Source organism: Salmo trutta, chromosome 7 (genome assembly GCF_901001165.1).
Source record: "Salmo trutta chromosome 7, fSalTru1.1, whole genome shotgun sequence".
In the NCBI taxonomy this organism is placed as follows: domain Eukaryota; kingdom Metazoa; phylum Chordata; class Actinopteri; order Salmoniformes; family Salmonidae; genus Salmo; species Salmo trutta.
This window is the reverse complement of record NC_042963.1, coordinates 37,610,797-37,638,361: the sequence shown is the minus strand read 5'-3', so window position 1 is coordinate 37,638,361 and position 27,565 is coordinate 37,610,797. Positions and strand designations below refer to the sequence as shown.

General features: G+C 42.0%; 2 protein-coding genes across 3 annotated transcripts; both read left to right on the top strand.

Annotated features, from left to right (window-relative positions):
* The first annotated feature begins 5,598 nt into the window (after positions 1–5,598).
* Positions 5,599–16,581, top strand: LOC115197345 (uncharacterized). Its single transcript, XM_029758761.1, has 11 exons — positions 5,599–5,692; positions 5,839–6,190; positions 6,823–6,916; positions 7,386–7,473; positions 7,694–8,018; positions 8,229–8,322; positions 8,423–8,510; positions 9,624–9,948; positions 14,829–14,922; positions 15,021–15,108; positions 15,312–16,581. The coding sequence occupies exons 2-11, from the start codon at positions 5,911–5,913 to the stop codon at positions 15,918–15,920; spliced, it is 2,085 nt and encodes a 694-aa protein (XP_029614621.1). The 5' UTR covers positions 5,599–5,692; positions 5,839–5,910; the 3' UTR covers positions 15,921–16,581.
* Positions 16,582–17,125: 544 nt separating this feature from the next.
* On the top strand, positions 17,126–25,150 carry LOC115197346 (protein FAM3C). 2 transcript variants are annotated; one of them, XM_029758764.1, is made up of 9 exons: positions 17,126–17,240; positions 17,897–17,965; positions 18,197–18,271; positions 18,467–18,590; positions 19,243–19,301; positions 19,403–19,417; positions 24,321–24,405; positions 24,652–24,778; positions 24,944–25,150. In XM_029758764.1, exons 1-9 carry the CDS (start codon positions 17,222–17,224, stop codon positions 25,031–25,033), a joined length of 663 nt encoding a protein of 220 aa, XP_029614624.1. In that variant the 5' UTR covers positions 17,126–17,221; the 3' UTR covers positions 25,034–25,150. The 2 variants fall into 2 exon arrangements, with proteins under 2 accessions (XP_029614624.1, XP_029614623.1); XM_029758763.1 differs by having other exon boundaries at positions 19,403–19,453.
* The last annotated feature ends 2,415 nt before the right edge of the window (positions 25,151–27,565 follow it).

Below are 27,565 nucleotides of genomic sequence, written 5' to 3'. Positions count from 1 at the left end.
GTACTTAGAATATTGAAAAATGTGCTTTCTCTGTAAAGCTATTTTAAAATCTGACAGAGCGGTTGCATCCAGGAGTAGTCCATCTATAATTCTTAAAATAATTGTTATATATTTTGTCAACGTTTATGATGAGTGTTTTTGTAAATTGATGTGCACATTCACTGGACGTTTTGGTGGGATTACATTTTCTGAACATCACGCGCCAATGTAAAATGCTGTTTTTGGATATAAATATGAACTTTATCAAACAAAACATACATGTATTGTGTAACATTGTCACGGTTGTCGTCGGATAAAGCGGACCAAGATGCAGCGGGGAAATGTGCACTCATCTTCTTTTTTATTTAGTTGGCAAAGAAGGTGAACCAAAAATAAACACGTACACAAAAAAGAAACAAGACGAATAACAGTCCTGTAAGGCTTGAAGCTATACACAGAAACAATCTCCCACAAAACACAAACAAAACACATACCTATATATAGGACTCTCAATCAAAGGCAACTACAAACACCTGTCTCCAATTGAGAGTCCAACACCCAATTACCTAACATAGAAATACTAAACTAGAGAGAACATAGAAATACAAAAAAACATAGTTTAACAATTTAAATCCAGTGCTACCAAATACTAATTGAGTGTATGTAAACTTCTGACCCACTGGGAATGTGATGAAAGCAATAAAATATTAAATAAATAATTCTCTCTACTATTATTCTGACATTTCACATTCTTAAAATAAAGTGGTGATCCTAACTGACCCTAAAACAGGGAATTTTTACTAGGATTAAATGTCAGGAATTATGAAAAACTGAGTTTAAATGTATTTGGCTAAGGTGTATGTAAACTTCCGACTTCAACTGTATGCACCAACCACTTTTCCGTTTTAATTATTTTAGAATATTTTGAAACAAGTAGTTTTTTTCATTTCACTTCACCAATTTGGACTATTTTGTGTATGTTCATTATATGAAATCCAAATAAAAATCAATTTAAATTAGTTGTAAATCAACAAAATAGGAAAAACAACAAGACTTTTGCAAGGCACTGTATGTAAAATCTTGTGAGAGAAAAATGGACAAACTTAAAGAGTGTGCAATATAGAAGGACAGTCAGTGTACATTCTGAACCTTGGTTGGGGACAGTAGGTCACATGACCAAGGAGCTATTGAAATTAGAACGTTTGAAAAATGTATGTAAAATCGTGTGTGATGAAAATGGACAAACCGAAGGGTGTGTAATGTGTAGGCCAACTGAGTGTACCTTCTGAACCTTGTTTGAGTCCAGTAGGTCTCATGACCAAGGAGCTATTAAACAATGAAAAACATAGAAAAATGTATGTAAAATCACCTGAGATGAAAATGGACGAACTAAAGGGTGTGCAATATAGAAGGGTAGTCGGTGTACATTCTCTTAGGGTTGTAGGTCACATGACCAAGGAGCCATTGAAATTAGAAACATTGAAAAACATTGAAAATGAATGTAAAATCGTGTGAGATGAAAATGGACAGACAAAAGATTGTGCTACATATATGGCTACTCAGCAGATATTCTGAAAGTAGTTTGAGGGTTGTAGGTCCTAAGACTAAGGAGCTATTGAATTTCAGAAATGGACTAACAAAAGGGTGTCCAATGTGTAGGCCCACTGAGTGTACATTATGAACCTTGTTTGAGGTGTGTGGGTCACATGACCAAGGCGCTATTGAATTTCAAAAATGTAAATAAATAATTGTAAATAGTGTGAGATGTAAACCGACCAAAAAAATGTGTCCATTGTGTGTCTACGCCATCGTGTTAGCTAGAACCAGTTTTGAAAGTTTTAGGAGTAATGGTCACTATGTTGATGGTCCCTAACTGCTGTTGGTGGATGTAAGGAAAACTACAGGCGAATAAACAGCCATCACTAACACAAAGAGGCTGCTGACAACATACAGACTTGAATCATTAGCCACTCTAACAAATGGATCCCTAGTCACTTTATTAATGCCAATTTAATAATGAGGTTTACATATCTTGTATTTCTCATCCCATATGTATATACTGTATTTTAGACGATCTTTTGCATCTTGCCTATGCAACCGATGTGAAATGGCTAGTTAGTTAGTGGTGGTGCGCGCTAATAGCGTTTCAATCAGTGACGTCACTCGCTCTGAGACCTGAAGTGGTTGTTCCCCTTGCATTGCAAGTGCCGTGGCTTTTGTGGCGCGAAGGGTAACAATGCTTCGTGGGTGCAAGGGTCCCTGGTTCGAGCCCAGGTTGGGGCGAAGAGAGGGACCGAACCTACACTGTTACACCTATGTCACTCGGTCATTGCTCATCCATATTTATATGTACATATTCTTATTCCATCCCTTTACTTAGATCTGTGTATTAGATAGTTGTTGTGTAATTGTTGGATTACTGGTTAGATATTGCGGCACTGTAATAACTAAAAGCACAAGCATTTCGCTACACTCGCACATCTGCTAACCATGTATGCGACCAATACAATTTGATTACTCCACTTTTGTTTTGAGCCGACATCACTGTCGACCAGAACGGGGCAGCCCGCTTCCAAAACGAATGCAATCATCTTCCACGAGTTGCAAAGTACGCCTGCCCGGGCCAGATTAATAGAATCCCCTCACTAGCCAGCTTGTTAAATAGAAGAAAAACTGCATAACATCTCGTTAAATGTTGTACATTATTGTGCAACCTGTTCCATTTGGTACCAACTCGAAATATCCCTAACACATGGACGAATTTACTGCGAGATGAATTTTTTTTGATTGTTATTCTGTTAGTGGGTTGGGTTATCTGAGTTGCTGAGTAGCTGCTTGCTACCAAAACGTTAGCGGCCACTATCGCCTGCCTAGGCTACGAAAACGTTAGCTCCTAGCTAAACAACGAATCAAGCGCTGGCAAATCCAAAGTTCTTTGTTGAAACAAACTGCATCTTGAAGATTTTTTTTTTTATCAATCTCAACGAGATGGTGGCTGCAGGATAGCTACAACTACCTTCCTACTCAGCTATTCTTAGTAAGCTCACTGGATGGAAAGCTTGTGCACGGGCACGCTTCCTTCCTGTAAGTGTTCACTTCTCCATTCTTTCGCTGGCCCAAATGGTGGACCCAATGCCCGTCACGGATAGCTCTTATAAAAGTGAGTAGCTAATGTTATTAGCTCATTTCCCTTGTCTCATTTAGTTAGCTGGCAGAAGGTAAAGTGTAACGTGTGCAATTGCAGGTTGTTTTGCTAGTAAAGTCATTTATTACGTGGATTGTTTTTATCAGCTGTGCCTCCATCCGTTGTCGAGATCTCTAGCTTGTTATATACAAGATGATTACAATACAGTGTTGTTTACGGTATCTGAAAAGGACGTCAAGAGGTTAATAGAACTCTGTTCCTCCAATGAGGTTATTTTCACAGGAAACAGAAATGCTGCCAAGGTTTCCTGGAAGTATTTTTTTTATTTTTTATTTAACCTTTATTTAACCATGTAGGCCAGTTGAGAACAAGTTATCATTTACAACTGTAACTGGCCAAGATAAAGCAAAGCAGTGTGACACAAACAACAACACAGGGTTAAACATGGAATAAACAAATGTACAGTCAATGACACAATAGAAAAGTATTTATACAGTGTGTGCAAATGGGGTAAGGCAATAAATAGGCCATAGTAGCGAAATAATTACAATTTAGCAATTAAACACTGGAGTGATAGATGTGCAGAAGATGAATGTGCAAGTAAAGATACAGGGGTGCAAAGGAGCAAAACAATTATAATATGGGGATGAGGTAGTTGAGTTGGCTATTTACAGATGGGCTATGTACAAGTGCAATGATCTGTGAGCTGCTCTGACAGCTGATGCTTAAAGTTAGTGAGGGAGATATGCGTCTCCAGCCTCAGTGATTTTTGCAATTCGTTCCAGTCATTGGCAGCAGAGAACTGGAAGGAAAGGCAGCCAAAGGAGGACTTGGCTTTGGGGGTGACCAGTGAAATATACCTACTGGAGCGCGTGCTACGGGTGGGTGCTGAGATAAGGCGGGGCTTTACCTAGCAAAGACTTATAGATGACCTGGATCCAGTGGGTTTGGCGACGAATATGAAGCATGGGCCAGCCAACGAGAGCATACAGGTCGCAGTGGTGGTTAGTATATGGGGCTTTGGTGAAAAACGGATGGCACTGTGATAGACTGCATCCAATTTGCTGAGTAGAGTGTTGGAGGCTATTTTGTAAATGACATCGCCGAAGTCAAGGATCGGGAGGATGGTCAGTTTTACGAGGGTATGTTTGGCAGCATGAGTGAAGGATGCTTTGTTGTGAAATAGGAAGCCGATTCTAGATTTAATTTTGGATTGGAGATGCTTAATGTGAGTCTGGAAGGAGAGTTTACAGTCTAACCAGACACCTAGGTATTTGTAGTTGTCCACATATTCTAAGTCAGAACCGTCCAGAGTAGTGATGCTAGACGTGCGGGCAGCGATCGGGTGAAGAGCATGCATTTAGTTTTACTTGCATTTAAGAGCAGTTGGAGACCATGGAAGGAGAGTTGTATGGCATTGAAGCTCATCTGGAGGTTAGTTAACACAGTGTACAAAGAAGGGTCAGAAGTATACAGAATGGTGTCGTCTGCGTAGATGTGGATCAGAGAATCACCAGCAGCATGAGCAACATTGATATATACAGAGAAAAGAGTCGGCCCGAGAATTGAACCCTGTGGCACTCCCATAGACTGCCAGAGGTCCGGACAACAGGCTCTCCAATTTGATACACTGAACTCTGTCTGAGAAGTGGTTGGTGAACTAGGCGTGGCAATCATTTGAGAAACCAAGTCTGTTGAGTCTGCCGGTAAGAATGCATTGATTGACAGAGTCCAAAGCCTTGGCCAGGTTGATGAATACGGCTGCACAGTATTGTCTTTTATCGATGGCGGTTATTATTATCGTTTAGGACCTTGAGCGTGGCTGAGGTGCACCCATGACCAGCTCGGAAACCAGATTGCATAGCGGATAAGGTACGGTGGGATTCGAAATGGTTGCTAATCTGTTTGTTAACTTGGCTTTTGAAGACCTTAGAAAGGCAGGTCAGGATAGATATAGGTCTGTAGCAGTTTGGGTCTAGAGTGTCTCGCCCTTTGAAGAGGGGGATGACCGCGGCAGCTTTCCAATCTTTGGCGATATCAGACGATACGAAAGAGAGGTTGAACAGACTAGTAATAGGGGTTGCAACAATTGTGGCGGATAATTTTAGAAAGAGAGGGTCCAGATTGTCTAGCCCAGCTGATTTGTAGGGGTCCAGATTTTGTAGCTCTTTCAGAACATCAGCCATCTGGATTTGGGTGAAGGAGAAATGGTGGAGGCTTGGGCAAGTTGCTGTGGGGGGTGCAGAGCTGTTGACCGGGGTAGGGGTAGCCAGGTGGAAAGCATGGCCAGCTGTAGAAAAATGCTTATTGAAATTCTCAATTATAGTGGATTTATCGGTGGTGACAGTGTTTCCTAGCCTCGGTGCAGTGGGCAGCTGGGAGGAGGTGCTCTCATTCTCCAAGTATGTCAGGGTTGGTGTATGAAATTTTATACACCAGTATACCGCAACCAGGTTTATATCTATCTTTTAACGGTGCAGTGCAATTCTAAGGGGATTGGGTCTTGATGGAAAGCTGACAGTTGACCAGATTGCCAAAAGGTTGGAAAATCTGAAGACCAGATACAAGGTAAAGTGGGCTTGTGTTCCTCGAAGACTGAGATTTGGGACTTCTAAAATAAGTGTTTTCTGATATTGTCAATATTCACTGATCATGAAGTCAAAACAAAAAGGCCTCATCCCAGCCATAGTCCCACTTTTGTATTTGTCTTTTAGGACTTAAAATACATTTTTCTTGGCAAGGACACTGTTGCTACCAGCATAGCCTCCTGGCCCTGGTTCCAATTTATGGGCGAGGCCATGGAAGGACGCCTCTTCAACAGCGCCCAAGTTTTGGCAGTGGCATCTTTGGCTGGTGAGGCTCCAGGTTCTTCCTCACCATTAATCAACGAGAGAGGACAGGGGGGTGACGGTGCTGACATTTTGGAGTTCTTGATCAAAACTGAGATGGAGGACAGTGTGGGTACAGAGAACTTGGAGGACAATGCAACAGTTAACACTGATGCAACTCAGACTGAGGGCCCTACTACTATGGGCTGGCGAAGAATTTCAGAATGCTCGTATAAAAGTAAGTGAGTTGGGGATCCTCTGATTCTGTTGACCAGTCAAATGATTTCTTCAACCTTAATTTGACCAGGAGGTCTGTTTAGTCCAGGGCTCTCCAACATTGTTCCTGGAGAGCTACCATCCTGTAGGTTTTCAGCCCAACCCCAGTTGTAACTAACCTGATTCAGTTCAACTAATTATTAGAATCAGGTGCCATAGATTAGGATGGATTGGAGCAAAAACCTACAGCACAGTAGCTCTCCAGGAAAGGGTTGGAGAACCCTGGTCTAGACTCTGGTCTTTAAGGTTCCCTAGTGGCGCAGCGGTCTAAGGCACTGCATCTCAGTGCTTGAGGCTACACACACCCTGGTTCAAATCTAGGCTGTATCACAACCGGCCGTGATTGGGAGTCCCATAGGGCGGCAAACAATTGGCCCACAATCGGCCGGTGTGGGCCTTCATTGTAAATAAGAATTTGTTCTTAACTGACTTGCCTAGTTAAATAAAGGTTAAATTCAAAAATAATAATTGAATTATAGTTATTGGTTGTTAGCAAGCTTGCTGCAAAAAATGGTGTGTTATTTGATACATGGTAATATATGCTCAATCTGATGTACCTGATTCATATTACTGACATTGGTTCCTGCTTATCAGTGACGGAGCAGGAGACGGAGAGAATGATAAAGCTGCGTGCCGTGAATGAGGCTCTCTTCACAGGCAGAAAACATACTGCCAAGCCTGCCTGGAGGTGAGTATGTTTGGGAAGGACATATACAGACCATATTTTGGCCGAGCACATCCTGTGAATATCTGTCCCAAATCCACCTCCAGCTCCTTTGCACTTATGTATGTCTAAAAGGACTGGATAGGTGTTAACAATATGGTGATAAGTCTTTCTAGCTCAACTTGGAGCTATTACATATTGCTTATACCTATTTGATCATTTCAGATTTCGTTAACTGCCCTAAATGAGAATTTGTTTGCAAATTGTTGTCTTCGGCATTTTTGTTTGTCTCTCACAGGAGGCTGCTGAGAGGAGGATGGCTCATAATAAGGGCTGGAATGGAGTAAATGGAATGGTATCAAACACATGGAAACCATGTATTTGATGAGTTCAATTACCATTCCATTGATTTCGTTCCAGCCATTACTATGAGCCCGTCCTCCCCAATTAAGGTGCCACCAACCTCCTGTGTTGTCTCCATGTTTTCCTGCAGAGCTATTTTGAATGAGTTGGGCCTTCAGGGAAAGCTGACTACTGACCAGCTTGCAAAAAAGTGGGATAACCTCAAGAGGCGATATAAGGTAATGTGACGGCAGTACTCGACTAGCGTATTTGTGTGTTTCATTTTCATTCTTGAATTTTTTGGTGTAATGTATTAGAAACATTCCCCAAGTTTCTTGAAGTTATTCTTGATCCACAATCTATCGCTCTCTCATCACCTCCTGCACACATCTCTTCTCAATTCCACTCCACACTGCTTTGTCCATTGAACCCAGACACTGTGTTCCTCTTTTGGTGCAGGAGTTGAAATGTCCAGCCCGCAGCATGGAGAGCAACCCAAATTCCTGGCCCTGGTTCTACCGCATGAATGATGCCATGGAGGGACGATTCGCCGGCTGCGCCCCCATCCTGACGCCAGTAGTAGAGGAGGGTGATGAGGAGTTTGAGCCCTCTCCACTACCAAGGAAGCGGGCTCGTCGGACGCCAGGGAGGGGGGGGATGTCTGAGTTCTTGACAGAGTCTGAGATGGATGAGCTGGTGGAAACGGAGGAGAGGAATGGAGCAGCCGTCTTCCAAGGGGCCACCATAGGGGAGTATCACACAGCCACAGAATTGTCATATAAGCGTAAGTGATGATGTTTTGCCTTTCAAAGGGACTATTTGCTCAAAATACAAATCAATATGATTTTCCACTTTCTTGGAATGGTATTGGTCGACCCAGACAGTTTTTAAAGTGCATGTTTGAGTTATTGGCAATAAGCTAACTAGCAACAAGTTACTTCGATAACAATTCTTTGTGAAGAATAACGCTAGTTGTTATATTTGCTTGATTTAGTGACTGAGGAGGACACCAAGAGATTGATAGAGCTGCGGGCTTCCAATGAGGCTCTTTTCACAGGGAAGAGAAATACTGCCAAGCCTGCCTGGAGGTGAGTTAGCTTGTGTTGGAAGAAACTGTGGCTAAATAAAAATGTGATATTTCCAGTCAATGTACTCAGTTTATTTTATACTTCCATTATTTCTCTTTAGGGCTATAGTAAAAGAGATGGGCCTCGCAGGAAAGTTGTCTGCTGACCAGGTTGCCAAAAAGTGGGACAACCTGAAGACAAAATTCAAGGTATTGTAACTAGTGTGTGTCCATGTACATTTTGTCCATGATTTTTCTCACCCTGTTTATCAGGGGCTGTGTGTGTACAAAACATTAGTAACACTTTTCCTAATATTGAGTTTCACCCCCTTTTGGCCATAGAATGGCCCCAATTCATCAGGGCATGGACTCTACAAGGTGTCAAAAGTGTTCCACAGGGATGCTGGCCCATGTTGAATCCAATGCTTCCCATAGTTGTGTTAAGTTGTCTGGATGTCCTTTTGGTGGTAGACCATTCTTTTTACATCTTTTTCTTTTTTTAAATTATATATATTTCTTTACTCCTTTTTCTCCCCAATTTTGTGGTATCCAATTGGTAGTTAGTCTTGTCTCATCGCTGCAACTCCCCTTACGGACTCTGGAGAGGCGAAGGTCAAGAGCCGTGCGTCCTTCGAAACACAACCAAACCAAGCCGCACTGCTTCTTGACACAATGCCAACTTAACCCGGAAGCCAGCCGCACCAATGTGTCGGGGGAAACACCTTACACCTGGTGACTGTGTCAGCGTTCAATGCGCCCAGCCCGCCACAGGAGTCGCTAGTGCGCGATGGGACAAGGACATCCCTGCCGGCCAAACCCTCCCCTAACCCGGACAATGCTGGGCCAATTGTGCTCCGCCCCATGGGCCTCCCGGTCGCGGCCGGCTGCGACAGGTGATGGACCATTCTCAATACATACGGGAAACTGTTGAGCGTGAAAAACCCAGTGGCGTTGCAGATCTTGACACACTCAAACCGGTGTGCCTGACACTTACTACCATACCCCATTCAAAGGCACTTTTGTCTTGCGCATTCACCCTTTGAATGGCACACGTACATAATCCGTCTCAAAGTTTTGAAATAATAATTTAACCTGTCTCTTCCCCTTCATCTACACCGTTTGAAGTGGATTTAACAGGGGACATCAATAAGGTATCATAGCTTTCACCTGGATTCACCTTGTCAGTCTCATGGAAAGAGGTGTCCTTAATGTTTTGTACAGTCAGTGTATATGTACATGGATGCTCATATGTGGGACCAGAAGATGGATAGGTCACACTAAGTGATATCTCCTAATAAGTTTATATCTTCTCTTATTCCTTAGGACTTGAAGTATCCGCCGCGTGGCATGGAGAACCAGAGCACCCCTGCCTCCTGGCCTTGGTTCCAACTCATGAATGATGCCTTCGAGGGCCGACTGGCCGCGAGAGCCCCCAAAATAACTCCCATATGGATGAGCGAGGAAGACTACTTGTTTGTATCCTCGCCGATGCCTACAGAGAGAGACCCGTGTCCCATGCCAGAAAGGAGTGAGATTTCTGAGCTGGAAGAGGGAATGAGACCAGAGGGGACAGAGGTGGATGGAACGGTTACGTTCTTAGACGCCAGTGGAGAGGAGTGCCCCACACCTGTGGAATTCTCCTATAAAAGTCAGTGTCATTCCTTCATTCTTCATGTCTCCGAAAGTACTTTTCAAGGAGGATAAAATATACTTTTAGAAGTCAAATTTCATGAGTTAAAAATGGATTAATGTTCTCAGGTGTATATGAACTAGGGCTGTCCCCGACCAAAAATAAATCTTGGTCGAACGAGAGTAGTTTTTTCTTTTGAGCAATCGATTGGTCGAAATTTTAAAACGTGTACTTCTTCAAATATTGACACACCCTATGTGTTTTAATAAAATCAACTATATGTACTGAGCTTGTCTGCTTTAAGCGTGCTGTTTGAGTAAATAATTAAGTCACACAAATGACTCGAGGGAGCCAGAGATCAAGATAGCCTAACCAAGAAGGGGGGAAAAATAACTGTTCCCGACCCTCCTCCTCCCGCTGCTGCTGGCCTTCAAAGATTCTGCCCTGCCGTTACACTCCTGAAGTTGCCGGTAATAGGCTACACCAGGGGTCGGCAACCTTTTTCCATTTGGAGTGCAAATTTATCTTACCATTTCTATCGATCTGCGTGCCAGTTATGATTTTCATATGTACAATTGTGTGGAACAGTTTCATTTAATTTATAGTCTTTTGTATCTCAAAATCATTGTAATGTGGTTAATCTAAATTCTATCTAGCAAACAAATAAAAACATGGTAGCCTGCAGGTATAAAATATCCTGATAAATATACTATAAATCACATTGGCTACGCATGGCTGTCTGCAACGAACTTGAAACACGTATCAACTGTGTCCGGCCCAAAACCCATGCTAGCAAATTTTCAACATTGTATAAAAAAATACTGGGCCCTCCGTTTCCCACACCAGTGAGCTTAGGACAGACACGGCTGTAGGCTATTTGTGCAAGGGATAATAAGTAATCAAGTATTTTGAAGTTTACACTGGATCAGAGCAGTACATTTTTCCCTTTCAGGCCGAGTGGTTATCAAAAGGGAGAGAGCTAGAAATATTTGTCAAATACATTGAGGAACTATTGTCATTCTCAATGAAATCTAAAAAGAGACCTTTGTTTACTTGCTATTTGAGTTGAAGACATTTTTAATTTGAGAAGCTCCACATCTCAATAGTTGTAGTGAGTTTAGATAATCAGAAATGCTATCCAACATCCCCAAATAGGCACATTTATAGGCCTACATTTGCGCACAAGTCAGGTAGCCTAGGCCTACTTCTATAGGCGTAATCAGGTGCACGTCCTTACTCAACATTGACAGGAGCACTCCAAACAAAAGACAATGGATTTGTTTTTTGACAACTTGTAAATGTTAAGAAATAAACCAAAACTTTTTCTCACAAGTGTAGCATAGGTTGTGAGCTCTGCAAATAACGTTTCCACTCCGACAATGAGAGTGCTTCACAACTGTAATAATAATATTGAATGCATTTACAGAAATTACCGTAACCAAACAAATATTGTAGATTAGAAATTGTGAATTAAAGTAAATGTAGATTACTACTGGTGATTATATGTAATGGGGAATTGATACACTAACAATCAAAAGGGCAAACAATTCACACAAGGAAGTTATGAAACAATAAATGCGCACGAAATGGCGGGAGAGACGTGCTTTGTGCATCTTAGCCACACTCCCCTTTTCCTTGGATAGTGGCATCCCCGCGGCTTCCTCAATGGATTTAGCCCACTGAGACCAACGCGAATCAGACATGTCAAGTGTGCCATGAAAAAATCAATATATTTGCCGACTGCTCAACTAAAAAAAAATCTCGTCCGACGAAGAGCCTATCGACCAAACAATCGACCAGTTGACTAAATGCGGTCAGCCTTAATATGAACCATATACAGTGCCTTCAGAAAGTATTACTCCTTGACTTATTCCACATTTTGTAGTTACATTCTGAATTCAATATTGATTCATATTTTTTTATCACCCACCTACTACTACACACAATACCCTATAATCAAGAGTGAAAATATGTTTAGAAACTTTTGCAAATGTATTCAAAATAAAATACAGATCTAATTTACATAAGAATTCACACCCCTGAATACTTTGTAGAAGCACCTTTGGCCGAGATTACAGAATGAATTGTCTTGTGCATTCAGAAAGTATTCAGACCCCTTGACTTTTTCTACATTTTGTTACATTTTAGAATAAGGCTGTAATGTATTACATTTAAATGTTTTCCTCATCAATCTACACAAAATACCAAATAATATAAACCGGTTTAGAATTTTTTTTACAAAAAAACACACCTTTTGCTATTAGACTCAAAATTGTGCTCAGGCTTCCATTGATCATCCTTGAGAAGTTTCAACAACTTGATTGGAGTCCACCTGTGGTAAACTCAATTGATTGGACATGATTTGGAAAGGCACACACCTGTCTATATAAGGTCCCACAGTTGACAGTGCATTTCAGCAAAAACCAAGCCATGAGGTCAAAGGAATTGGTCGTAGAGCTCCGAGACAGGATTGTGCCGAGGCATAGATCTGGGGAAGGGTACCAAAAGAATGTCTGCAGCTGTGAAGGTCCCGAAGAACACAGTGGCCTTCATCATTCTTAAGTGGAAGAATTTTGGAACCACCAAGACACTTCCTAGAGCTGGCCAAACTGAGCAATTGGGGGAGAAGGGCCTTGGTCAGGGAGGTGACCAAGAACCCGATGGTCACTCTGACAGAGCTCCAGAGTTCCTCTGTGGAGATGGGAGAACCTTCCAGAAGGACAACCATCTCTGCAGCACTCAACCAATCAGGCTTTTATGGTAGAGTGGCCAGACAGAATCCAGTCCTTGGTAAAAGGCACATGACAGCCCACTTGGAGTTCGCCAAAAGGCACCTGAAGACTCTCAGACCATGAGAAACAAGATTCTCTGTTCTGATGAAACCAATATTGAACTCTTTGGCCTGAATGCCAAGTGTCACGTCTGAAGGAAACCTGGCACCATCCCTATGGTGAAGCATGGTGGTGGCAGCATCATGCTGTGGGGATGTTTTTCAGCGGCAGGGACTGGGATACTATTCAGGATCGAGGGAAAGATGAACAGAGCAAAGTACAGAGAGATCCTTGATGAAAATCTGCTCCAAGGCACTCAGGACCTCAGACTGGGGCGAATGTACACCTTCCAACAGGACAACAACCCTAAGCACACAGCCAAGACAACGCAGGAGTGGCTTCAGGACAAGTCTCTGAATGTCCTTGAGTGGCCCAGCCAGAGCCCGGACTTGAACCCGATCTCTGGAGAGACCTGAAAATAGCTGTGCTCCGACGCTCCCCATCCAACCTGACAAAGCTTGAGAGGATCTGCAGAGAAGAATGGGAGAAATTCCCCAAATACAGGTGTGCCAAGCTTGTAGTGTCATACCCGAAGAAAACTTGAGCCTGTAATCGCTGCCAAAGGTGCTTCAACAAAGTACTGAGTAAAAGGTCTGATATTTCCATTTTTTTTATATTTAATACGTTTGCAAAAATTTCTAAAAACCTGTTTTTGCTTTTTCATTATGGGGTATTGTGTGTAGATTGATGAGGGGAAAACAATTTAATCAATTTTAGAGTAAGGCTGTAACCTAACAAAATGTGGAAAAAGTCAAGGGGTCTGTATACTCTTCCGAATGCACTGTTTGCTTGTATTTGGTATTTTATTAGGATCCCCATTAGCTGTTGCAAAAGCAGCAGCTACTCTTCCTGGGGTCCACACAAAACATGAAACCTAATGACAGAACATCAATAGACAAGAACAGCTCAAAGACAGAACTACATTAAAAAAATGTTTTTACACGTAGCCTACATATCAATGCATACACACAAACTATCTAGGTCAAATATCTGCATTTGAGGATTTTCTCAAGCAATAAGTTGGGTGGGGAGTGTGGGAGAACAGCAATCTTTAAGTCTTTCCAAAGATTTTCAATTGGATTCAAGTCTGAACTTTGGCTGGGCCACTCAAGCGCTTTCACATTTCTGTTCTGAAGCCATTCCAGGGTTGCTGCCACCATGCTTCATGATTTGGATGGTGTTCAGACCATGCTGTGCCTGGTTTTCTCTAGACATAGTCCTTTGCATTCAGGCCAAATGGTTACAATTGTCTCATCAGATCATATAATCTTTTGCCTTATGCGCCGAGTCTTTTACATTCCTTTTTGCAAACTTCAGGTTGCCATGTGGCTTTTTCTGAGGAGTGGCTTCCTTTTGGCCTCTCTGCCATAAAGTCCAGATTGGTGAAGTGTTATAGAGATTGTTGTCCTTCTGGCCAGTTCTCCCATCTCAGCCAAGTAGTTCTGTCAGAGTGGTCATTAGATTCTTGGTCATCTCCCTGACCAAGGTCTTTCTTGCCTGGTTGCTCAGTTTGGTCAGATGGCCAGCTCTAGGCAGAGTAGATCCAAATGTGTTCAATTTCCCAATGATGGAGACCACTGTGCTGTTGGAATCTTTCAACACTCTAGAAATAGTTTTACACCCTTCCCCAGATATATGCCTCATCACCACTCTATTTCGGAGCTCTACAGCCAGTTCCTTGGACTTCATGGTATAGTTTCTGCTCTGACATGCACTGTCAACTATGGGACCTTACATAGACAGGTGTTTTCTTTCTAATTCATCTCCAAACAATTCAATTGGCCACAGGTGGACTCCAATGAAGTTGTAGCGACGTCTCAAAGATGATAAAAGGAAATTGGATGCACCTGAGCTCAATCTGGAGTAAAGGGGTGTGAATACTTATGTAAATGAGATTTCTGTATTTCATGATGTGTGGGGGGGGGAAATATATTTTGAATTCAGGCTGTAACAACAAAATGTGGAATAAGTCAAGGGGTATGACTACTTTATGAAGGCACTGTAGACAACAATCAAGAAAAACATTTTGGCAAACAAATAGTAACTTTATTTTTGTTTTGATGACAGTGACAGAGCAGGATACGAGGAGGCTGATTAAGTTGCGTGCGGCCAATGAAGTTCTCTTCACTGGGAGGCGAAATGCTGCCAAGGCTGCATGGAAGTGAGTAGGATTTAGTATGAAAATAAATCTCAATGACCAAGCACTAAAGTCAGATATGTATAATCAACACTGATCACAATGGTTATTTTTGTGTGCAGGGCCATTTTAAAAGAGTTGGGTCTCCTGGGAAAGGTGTCAACTTACCAGGTGGCCAAGAAGTGGGACAACTTAAAAAGAAGATATAAGGTAAACTGTCAAGTGTTTCCGGCAAATTTCTGCAACATGAAATAATCAAACTGTAAATAGATCAAAATCAGAATGTTTATATTGAATGACCAGTCCTTAATAATGTCCATGCATTTCTCAAACACTTTCACCCAGCTGAAGTCTGCTCTGTTGTTTGTGTTCTACACTGTGGTCACACTTGTCCCCTGTTGTTCCCTGAACAGGACCTGAAGTACCCTCCTGTGGGCATGGAGAGCATAGCAGACAACGCTGCTTCCTGGCCATGGTTCTACCTCATGAATGAGGCCATGGAGGGCCGCCTCGCCGCTAGCGGACCTGTCTTGACCCCTATAACGGAGGGTGATGACCCCGAGCCTTCCCCTTCACAGTCCTCTCGAAATAGAGGATGCCCGTTGTTGGAAAAGGGTGACATCACACTGGAGTACGAACAAGAGATTTATGTGGACCCTACCATAGAGGAGTGCCACCGGGCCACAGCGGAGTGTGAGAGTGCACTGAGAGAGGAGAGGTTGGGTAGGGGGCCAGCAGGGGGCACTGCTGCTCAGAAGTCAGTGACACTGGAGAGAGAGTGGGAGATGGTGGAGAGGGAGAGGGCAGCGATAGAGGGGGATAGAGCGGCGGTAGACAGAGAGCGGCAGTGGCTGGAGAGCGAGAGAGCCAACTTGGCAAGAGACAGGATGCTGTTGGAACAGGACATGGCGGCACTGGGTAGAGAGAGAGAGGCCTTTGAGAGCCAGAGGGCAGCAGTGGTGATGAACAGTGCTACAGGCGTGCACACTGGACACGTCAACCACTGTGGGATGGGGATGTAGACTTATGGTATTAACTGCCTTGGAAGCCAAGGACTGATCAAGAGCCTTCAAGTAATTTAAAGAAGACTTTTCAGCATGTTTTCACCTTATTGGCTCGAGATTAATAAATATTTTACACTCATAAGAGAACGCGCTTTCTTTGATTTGTGATTGATACATTCAAAACATCTAAACGTAATGGTTTATTAAACTAACCAGTGACAGAGTCTTCAATCTGTAACATTGTGGACTTGTTTTGAATGTCATTTGAGAATTTCTCTGTTTCTTTTGACAGAACAGGCTAATGATGTCATGTAACCCTTAGTGTTTGTGGTGTGACTTCTCAATGACCTCATCCTGTCTTTTCAGTCTCAGTTGCAACTATATTATAATATAAGACAAAATTAGCACCATAAGTGAGAGAACTGAATTTGTTATAGAAGTGTTAACTTTTTATGTACTGACTACTTTTCTCAAATGTGAAAGCTGTTTCCATTTTCAAACCATGAATATGCTATAAATTACTGCCAAAAAAGTATGGAAGTGAAATTTTGTTTGAGAAATCGGATCACAATATGACCAAAGCTCAAGTGAGAAATGTGACGGAATATATTTTTTGATGAAGTAGTATCCACTCAACAATTGTGTATAGCCTACAATAAAAAGGACCATACTCTGCTCATGATTTTCTTGTTATTGGATCTGTACAAATGTAGAGGACTAGGGGCTAAAATCAATGGATGGTTAGGTTTGAACACAACAGCTATTTTATTTAACCTTTATTTAACTCAACATAGTAATGCATGGAATGAAATATGTTTGTATTCAAATGCCCTTTGTAGCCAGCTGAAGAAGCTTTGCTAGGAGAATCTCCAGGTGGACTTTATAAAGTCCTTGTCTAACCCGCTCCACTGGCTGGGACAGTGTGCCAAGTGCTGGGACAAGTCCTTCTTTCTTCCCGGACCTGGAGGTCCTGCAGTTCCGCTCACTGTACTGGAGGATGCAGCCGCTGAGTGTTTCCGGGTGGAAAGGTTCCATATTACCCAGGAGATTCATTGCCTCTTTTCTTGCATAGGCCTTGTTCAAACATAATGCACAATGTGTTTCTGACAGGCAATTGCTGTGCATAGTGCTGCAGTAGTATAATGTTTTGAGAGGGGGTGGAGAAAAGGGAGGGATGATTGAGTCAAAGAATCTGGTGAAGAAACTTAGCTTTTAACCTAACTGGATCAACCTGACTAGCAACCTGCTGCATTTGCTCTTTTGTGCTTCTCATAAGAGGCTTCTCATACAGGAAACGGGAGAGAGCGTAATCAGATATCATGCTTACTGTACGCATAGGTAAGTCATATTTTCCCATAAAATGCCAATGTTTTATGTTTACGGAGAAATCTGTATATCAATCTGTCTCTCTGTCAATACAGTATTTACTTTAAGAACAATAAGTTAATCTCTTGTTGGACAAAGGGTGCATAAAACACAGGGCCCCACAAGTAAGTTGCAAAGCCAGGTTTGTTTTATGCATGTCTTATGTATTACTGCTCAATATATGAATGTTTTAATAGTGTGTATAGAGTACTAACTTATTTTATGAACAAATGAATAAACAAGATTATAAACATAGAGGGGCTAAGACTACCAACCAACAATGTGGTTTTACTGGTAGAGCAGTCTTCTATTTATCTCTGGCTCAGGCCAGTTAGGTGTTATTAACCCTTTCCTACTGTAGGGTGAGTGTAGAAATATACTTTAGTGTTTAGTGTAGGGCCCAGATCCTAGCTTGTGATCCATGCGAGTACTGACTTTCTCATAATTCATGCATTTACTGTATGTCAATAGGAAATTGGGTTGAACATGAGTGAAATCAGCCCTTTGGTTGTACATTTTACAGTTGTAGTCATGCATTCATTGACAGCTGTCTATGCTTGTCCACAATATATAAGTGACTTGGAGATTATCCCGTTGTTAGTACGATATCTCCATTATTTATCTTGCAGGACTTCTTCCAATCATAGCCGTGCTTGGAGTCTTTTTCATTGCTGTTTTCCTCATAATGCGGTCTCAAAGTAAGTCTCGATGACAATGTTTGTCACACAAGGACACATTCATTTGATAACGACTATTAATTACATGCTGTTAATAAAACCGGCATAACATTTCAATAAAAGCTTGTCATCTAGCCTAGCTACTGATGAATTTATAAGGAAAAGTGTTCCTGTTTTCTTCAAGAGTAAGTACCCACTACAATAGTTCCCATTCATAATGATACACGCTGCTCCTTCCCCCTATTACTCTAGGCCACACCCTCTCCTGGTATCATGAGTTTCCTGGTCCAGAGTGGCTACAGGTGCCAAATGTACCCCAAGAGACCAGTGAGTAGTTAGAAGGATGTGTATTTCCACCTGTGCAACATGTTTGGGCTACTAGCATCCACATATTCAAAATTTAAACAAAACAAAGTTGTAGCTGGCAAGGCCAAAAAGCTAGTCTATCCCATCAAATTAATGGTATGGGGAACCATTAATATGTGTGATTGTGTGTGTTTCTCCTCCTGAATACTTGCGCAGCCTCCAGACAAAGACCAAGTCCGTGTGGCATCCCAAAGCCCTGTCCAGAGGGGGACTTCAGCTTTTTAATCACCAGTGGAGCTGCTAATGTGGTTGGACCCAAAATCTGCATAGAGGGCAAAATGTAAGGAACATATCCCTGTGTGTGTTGTTACAAGTTTTTTCCATTCATGTTTTGGGGTTGGACTTTTAGCACGTAGGGCTCACTGTCACCTTGTTAGTCAGTATGTGTTACACCTGTGCTGGTTGCGATGTCGTTAGTGGGAAGGTGTTTCACCTGAGCTTGCCCAGGTGCTATTTAAGAGTGGCTGGCCCACTGTTCCAGTTCTCTTGATAGATCTGAAGGGTTAACATCTTTAGTTGGCGCGCCCTATTTTTATTTTGTAGACCAACAAGCCTTTATCTGGTGTTGTGCCACACTTTTGTTTTGCTTCCTGTCTTTACATTTGGTGTGGGTTTTACTTTTGTTTGCTTTTTCTTGGGCAAAGTCAGTCGGCGCTCATGGTGGGTGTCTTTTACGTTCCTGTTGTTGCTAGTCAACCTTTAGTGGACACCCCCATGAGTCTTTCAGAACCCCTCCTAAAACCCCACCTGTTTTGGTTGTTGGTCAGTGACTCTTTGTTAGTGCCCTCTTCTGTTTGAGCACTGTTTAGTTTTTTTGCTGGGGAACGTATGTTTGTGAGTGAGAGCGATATCTTGATGTAGAGTGCCCTATTGTTGTTCACTGTTGTGGAGGGGTTGTCAGGTTGTAAGACTCTGTTCTATGTTCTCTTCAGGGTTATGGGTTATGTGGAAAACAATGTAGGGTATGGAATTAACATTGCTGTTGTGAATGGTAAGTCAAAAGGTTATATACACAGTAAGTTTTCTTATTTTACATCTTGTATTCAGCGTTTATCTGATTTTAAATACCTAATTAGTCTCTTTTTCACACAGGGAAGACGGGGGAGGGTATGAAGACAGCATTTTTTAACATGTATGATGGTGGTAAGATGGTTTACAGCCCCCTATAAAACAAATTGGCTTGAGGACCATGTACACTGCCTAGTGACCATCTACACACATTGCAGTTTTAACATTTTGCAAATCTAATTTGTTTAAATTGGTAAATTTTTTTTACTTAATCTACACAACATACTCCACATTTCAAAGTGAAATAAATGATATAAAAAAATACAATTATATCCCAGTGTTACGTATTCAGAAGACTGAGGCAGGGTTTTATCTAACCTTTTACCTTTCATATTTCTTTGAGCCTAGCAAACTCCCCAGTCCCTGCCGGTGACAAGCATACCCATAACATGCCACCACAATACTTGAAAATAGAGTATCAACATTGCATTCACTACACATTACTGACCTGTATGGGGGGGAAAAAAGAAAGCCTGTGTTAAACTCCACTCTAAATCATTGATTCTGTTTGCAAAAAGGCAGTTAAGTAATACTGCAAGACAACACGGCAAAGAAATATACTTTTTGGGTCAAATCCAGTACAATAAAGTGAATCCCTATTTATTTTCAAGTATTGTGGTGGCAGCATTATGTTATGGGTATTCTTGTCATCGGCAGGGACTGAGGAGTTGGTCAGGATCAAATACATTTGAAAGGAGCAAAGCTCAGGAATTGCACACATTTTAATGCCAAAGACATACCAGAATGGCTTTCCAAGAGGTTTTGAGTGGTCCAGTCTATCCTGAATTAAATTTGCTTGAAAATCAGAGACATACAGAGTATACCAAACACCTTCCTAATATTGAGCAGCACCCCCCCCACCACCACATAAGTCTAATTTCATTGGTGCCTAGGCTCTACAAGGTGTCACAGGCTCCGAATACAACAGGTGTTGTTACCGTGAAATGCTTACTTACAAACCCTTAACCAACAATGCAGAATATTTGCTAAATAAAGTAAAAAAATGTAGACAAAATAACTAACGAGGCTATTTACAGGAGGTACCATTAGAGTTAATGTGCGGTGGTACAGGTCAGTTGAGGTAATATGTACAGTTGCAAGACAAAGTATGTTAACCCTTTGGAATTACCTGGATTTCTGCATAAATTGGTCTTAACTTTTGATCTGATTCATCTAATTCACAACAATAGACAGTGTGCTTAAACTAATAACACACAAATTGTATATTTGTCTAAATGTAATATATTTTAAACATTCACAGTGTAGGTTGGAAAAAGTATGAACCCCTTGGCTAATAACCACCAAAAGTGAATTGGAGTCAGCTAACCTGGAGTCCAATCAATGAGATGAGATTGATGTTTCTAAGAGCTGCCCTGCTCTATAAAAAACACTCACAAAATGTAAGTCTGCTATTCACAAGAAGCATTGCTTGACGTGAACCATACCTCGAACAAAAGAGATCTCAGAAGACCTAAGATTAAGAATTGTTGACTTGCATAAAGCTGGAAAGGGTTACGAAAGTATCTCTAAAAGCCTTGATGTTCCTCAGTCCACGGTAAGACAAATTGTCTATAAATGGAGAAAGTTAAGCATTATTGCTACTCTCCCTAGCAGTTGCCATCCTGCAAAGATGACTGCAAGATCACAGCGCATAATCCTCAATGAGGTTAAAAAGGATCCTGGAGTGTCAGCTAAAGACTTAGAGAAATCTCTGGAACTTGCTAACATCTCTGTTGATGAGTCTACGATACGTAGAACACTAAACAAGAATGGTGTTCATGGGAGGACAACATGGAGAAGCCACTGCTGTTCAAAAAAAACATTGCTGCACGTCTGAAGTTCGCAAAAGAGCACCTGGATGTTCCACCGCGCTACTGGCAAAATATTCTGTGGACAGATTAAACTAAAGTTGAGTTGTTTGGAAGGAACACACATCACTATGTTTGGAGAAAAAAAGGCACAGCACACTGACATCAAAACCTCATCCCAACTGCAAAGTATGGTAAAGAGAGCATTATGGTTTGGGGCTGCCTCAGGGCTTGGACAGTTTGCTATCATCGACGGAAAAATGAATTCCCAAGTTTATCAAGACATTTTGAAGGAGAATGTAAGGCTATCTGTCTACCAATTGAAGCTCAACAGAAGTTGGGTGATGCAACAGTACAGCGACCCAAAGCACAGAGGGAAATCAACAACAGAATGGCTTAAACAGAAGAAAATATGCCTTCTGGAGTGGCCCAGTCAGAGTCCTGACCTCAACCCAATTGAGATGCTGTGGTATAACCTCGAGAGTGGTTCACGCCAGACATCCCAAGAATATTGCTGAACTGAAACAGTTTTGTAAAGAGGAATGGTCCAAAATTCCTCCTGACCATTGTGCAGGTCTGATCCGCAACTACAGAAAACGTTTGGTTGAGGTTATTGCTGCCAAAAGAGGGTCAACCAATTATTAAATCCAAGGGTTCACATACTTTTTCCACCCGGCACTGTGAATGTTTACACGGTGTGTTCAATAAAGTCATGAAAATGTGTAATTGTTTGTTATTAGTTTAAGCAGACTGTGTTTGTCTATTGTTGTGACTTAGGAGAAGATCAGATCAAATTTGATGACCAACTCATACAGAAATCCGGGTAATTCCAAAGGGTTCAGATACTTTTTTTTGCCACTGTACATGTAGGTAGGGGTAAAGTGACTATGCATAGATAAACAGCGCGTAGCAGCAGCGTAAAAAAAGGGTGTCAATGCAAATTGTTTGGGGAGCCATTTGATTAACTGTTTAGCAGTCTAATGGCTTAGGGGTAGAAGCTGTTAAGAAGCCTTTTGGACGTAGACTTGGCACTCCGGTACCGCTTGCTGTGCGGTAGCAGAGAGAACAGTGACTAGGATGGCTGGAGTCTTTTACAATTTTTAGGGCCTTCTGACACCGCCTAGTATAGAGGTCCTGGATGGCAGGAAGCTTAGCCCCAGTGATGTACTGGGCCGTACGCACTGCCCTCTGTAGTGCCTTACGGTCAGATGCCGAGCAGTCGGATGCCATACCAGGCAGTGATGCAACCAGTCAGGATGCTCTCGATGGTGCAGCTGTAGAAACTTTTTGAGGGTCAGAGGGCCCATGCCAAATCTTTTCAGGGGAATAGGCGTTGTCGTGCCCTCTTACCGATCTTGGTGTTTGGACCATGATAGTTTGTTGGTGATGTTGATGCCAAGGAACTTAAAGCTCTCGAACCGCTCCACCACAGCCCAGTCGATGTGAATGGGGGAGTGCTCGGCCTCCCTTTTTCCTATAGTCCACGATCAGCTCTTTTACCTTGCTCACGTTGACGGAGTTGTTGTTGTCCTGGCACCACACTGCCAGGTCTCTGACCTCCCTGTAAGCTGTCTCATTGTCGGTGATCAGGCCTACCACCGTTGTCGTCGGCTAACTTAATGATGATGTTGGAGTCGTGCGTGGCCACGCAGTCGTGGGTGAACAGGGAGTACAGGAGGGGACTGAGCACGCACCCATGAGGACCCCCAGTGTTGAGGATCAGCATGGCAGATGTGTTGTTCTTTACCCTTACCACCTGGGGGTGGCCCATCAGGAAGTCCAGGATCCAGTGGCAGATGAAGGGGTTTAGTCTCAGGGTCGAAAGCATTCGACAGAGATGCTGACCCATGTTGACTCCAATGCTTCCCACAGTTGTCAAGTTGGCTGGATGTCCTTTGGGTGGTGGACCATTCTTGTCTCAATTATCTCGCGGCTTAAAAATCCCCTTCATCTACACTGATTTAAGTGGATTTAACAAGTGACAACAGTAACGGATCATAGCATTCATCTGGTCAGTCTGTCATGGAAAGAGAAAGTTTTCTATACTCAGTGTATTTCTGCCCATAAATGATTCCCAACCAAATTTACTGAGCTTGAGCAATTCTGACAAAAACAATGGATATACAGAGTTCCATAATTATTGGCACCCTTGATAAAGATGGGTAAAAAATATATAATACAAATACTGGGCTATATTCTATGCTAAATAAAATAGGAGAATTATATTATTTTATACTAATACAATTTATCAGATTTAAAAAAAACTAGTAATCAAAAAAAAAAGGGGTCAAAATTATTGGCAACCCTGTTTTCAGTACTCCAGCACTCTCCCCTTGCGAGAATAACGACAGACTGTTTCCAAAATGTTTTGAGAACACATTGGGATAGATTTTAGATCCTTCCTCCATACAGAATCTTCCCAGATCCTTGATATCCTTCGTCTGCGTTTATGGACTGTCCTCTTTGATTCAAACCACAGATTTTCAATGGGGTTCAAGTCCGGAGACGGAGATGGTCATTGCAAAATGTTGATTTGTGCTCAATTAACCATTTCTTTGTGGATTTTGATTCATGCTTTGGATTGTTTTGCTGGGAGATCCACTTGCGTGTGTCAGCCTTCTGACAGAGGCAACCAGGTTTTTGGCGAAAAATGTGCAGTTATTCAAAATGAGTAAACTGTAATAGCTTCCAATGGTGCTTCCACCAAGAATTAACTGTGAAGTGTGAAAACATATGCAATAAAGACTTAATATTTAAAAATGTATTTAGAACATTGTCTATCATTTGAAACTATTATTTAAGGCAGAAAAATGTGAAGATTGCAAGGGGTGTGTAGATTTTCACCAGGCACTGTATTTCCTACTTAGCAACATTAGTTAAATGCATCTCCACCCTTTCCATGATCGGTTTCTGTACCTTGTTATAAATGTTGGGCTATTAACCAACCAGATACAATCATTCCTGTATAGGTTGGTCAACTATATCCAGCACATTGAAAATTGAAGTAGTGTTTCTTAAAATAATACATAGATTTTGTTCAATTTGAGTGTACATAATTCTAATTTTCACTCCTCAATAAAGAAGAAAACCATTTGATCATGTTGAAAAGCTGACAAGATGTCCCTGTCTTGCAGATATTGAACCTCTGGTGGAGTTTCTAAAGTCCATTGAGAATGGATCCATTGTGTTGATTGCCACCTACGACGACCCAGCTACAAAGTGAGTCACGTTTCATTTTAACATTAAATAGACTTTCATGGCAGAATTTGACCAATATGGTCATCCAGGATACTATATGATAATGTTTTGGGATCTTTGGAGTGTGCACCAAAATCATTGAATTAATCGAAGCGCTCTGCATGCTCATACAAAGTCCTATAGCAAGCCTATTCATATTGTTTTAAGTGATACAATTAACGACGGTAGTGAGGAAAAATACTGAATGGTTTAGTAATTGATTGACAGATTGAACGAAGAAGCAAGGAAGCTTATCAGAGAGCTTGGCAGCTCTGCTATCCAGTCATTAGGCTTCAGAGACAACTGGGTCTTTGTTGGAGGAAAAGGAGCAGATGTCGCGAGTACCTTGGAGAAGGTAATACCATACCAACATGTATAATATGTTTTCACTGTCTCTGTTATCCAGTTTTTTGGATTGCACCTGCAGTTCCCCACTTTTTACTGATATAATTTGAGGTGGATGAGCTATGTGGTTATGTTGCTGTTGCAGGAATGTAATTGATCTGTTTCCCCCCCACAGCATATTAAAAACAATAGAGACAAAAACAAGTATGACTCCTGGCCAGAGATGATTGAATGGCAAGGATGCTTACCACGCTATTTGGAGTGATTGGTACCAAAAATGTTGTTATCCTGCCAGACCCCATATCCACTGTAAACATTTGCACATGTTGTGATGTCTGTATTACTCTGAAAAATGCATAATAAACAACAGTTTGGCCTTGTCTATGAAGTCATTTTTTGGCAAAATACAGAGTTATCTGTTTATAACACAGATAATAGAGCTCGTCAGCTTGTAGTCCTTCAAACTGCAAATGAGTTACTTGTGGTTCATTCAGCCATTTTTATTGTGGAAATTGATGGGGAAAGAATGGGGTTTTGGGATAAAGGCTGAAAATAAGGTCTGTGGTTAACACAGGCTTAGGAGGTCTTATACGTTTTGTTCTATGCGATCAGTCTATGAGACCTTTGGTCTCTGAGTTGGGTGAATCAGCTTTTAGTTTACTTGCACCTTATTTGTGGAGCAAGCTTCAAAATATACGTAAATGTGATGTTGTGGTGCCTCAAAGGCAATTCATAAAGCTGATTGAGGACCTTATTACTGATGAATGTGTTTGTTTTTATGACCATGTCTTTCTAAAAGCAATTTATATTTATATGCATGCATTTTCTGTAATTCAGGGCTTGTCTGTAAACGGGACCTTGGTCTCTGTATGACTCCCAGATAAAATAAAGGTAAAATAAAAATCTGACATTTCAGCATGGAATTAAACATCAAGGTAGGTATTCAGGTAACAATCATGTAAGTAATAAAAAATAAACAGTGCAGATAACAATTACCATCGTCAACTCAATCATCTCTTTCCTGCCAAAGTAGGATTTACCCTCTATCCTCGTCTTCCGAACGTCTCCTTTCCACTTTGAAGGGTATTTTACTTTCTTGGCTGGCCCATTCTCCTCCCCTCATTTGTGCTTCTACTGCTGTACAACTTTTTATTTCTAGTAGCTACATAACACAAACAGCTTACTGAGATGTTTCACTATATGACAGATGAGCTTATAGGCATTGTCATAAAAACAGAATTACATTTAGACACATACACTACACAGAGACAGCAATGGAGTGGGAGGATTCTGCGTTGGGCTGACCGGTTAATCAGCTAGCTACTGTACATGGTTGACACTGCAACAAGTTTAGCCAGTTGATCTAGTGGTGACCGAATGTGATAGTTAGCTATTGCCACACACCTGTTTAATCTGTTCACTCTTTATGCCAATGACAAGGTGGCTAGTTAATTTAGCCAACAAGCAGAGATCATATGATTAGCTAAAAACAGGAGATTAAACATTCTGTTAGATTGAGATTCTGGGTTAGCCATAGCAAACTAGTTAGCTACCTATCCATTTCGTTTGCACTCGCCCTCAAAACACAATTTCAACTGCAAAATTATATAAGAAAAATATTTATCTTACTCCAGAAATCTATAATATTACTAAGGCAGAGTATAATTGTGCAATTTACCTCCCTTGATCGCATGTGGCTAAGAATCCACAAACAATCTCCAAGGACCTCAGTAGTGAAGAAGTGGGCTTTACTTACTAGCGTATTGATGCCCCTTAATGGTCACGTGATCAACACATTGACTGTCTTTTACTTTGTCTAATTCTATTGATCAACAATGAATGTATCGACGCCTGCGACTTCATGGGACTCAATTCACATTATTTACAGTATGTTGCCACCCTGTCTATTTATTTGTGCACTTTTCTCAGGAACAAGACAAAAAAACACCGAAGTACCCTTCAAGCTCATCCTTAAGCTCGGGACCCTGGGACTAAACCCCACCCTGTGCAACTGGGTCCTGGACTTCCTGACGGGCCGCCCCCAGGTGGTGAAGGTAGGAAACAACACCTCTACTTCGCTGATCCGCAACACATAGGCCCCACAAGGGTGCGTGCTCAGCCCCCTCCTGTACTCCCTGCTCACCCATGACTGCGTGGCCATGCATGCCTCCAACTCAGTCATGAAGTTTTGCAGATGACACAACAATTGTAGGCCTGATTACCAACATTAACGAGACAGCTTACAGATAGGAGGTGAGGGCCCTGGCGGAGTGGTGCCAGGAAAATAACCTCTTCCCTCAACGTCAACAAAATGAAGGAGCTCATAGTGGAGTTCAGGAAACAGCAGAGAGAGCACGTCCCTATCCACATCGACGGGACCGCAGTGGAGAAGGTGAGACAGGGGTTCGGGGGACACTGTGACCCTGTCCAAAGTTACCCCGGACAGGGCCAACCAGGCAGGATATAACCTCAACCACTTTGCCAAAGCACAGCCCCTACCCACTAAAGGGATATCAACAGACCAATAACTTACTACCCTGAGACAAGGCCGAGTATAGCCCACTAAGATCTCCCCCATTGCACGAGCCCAAGTACAAGAAGGGTGGGAGAGCATGAGCAAGGCAGCAACAGCAAGGGTGGTTTGTCACTCCAGTGCCTTGCCGTTCACCTTCTCACCCCTGAAAATGTAGCTCTATAGGAGGAAGCCCTGCCTCCAGCTGTTTGTTTAGACATTCTAGGAACAATAAGGAGGCCTCTGTCTTGTGACTGTAGAGTAAGTGTAGGTATGTACTGCAGG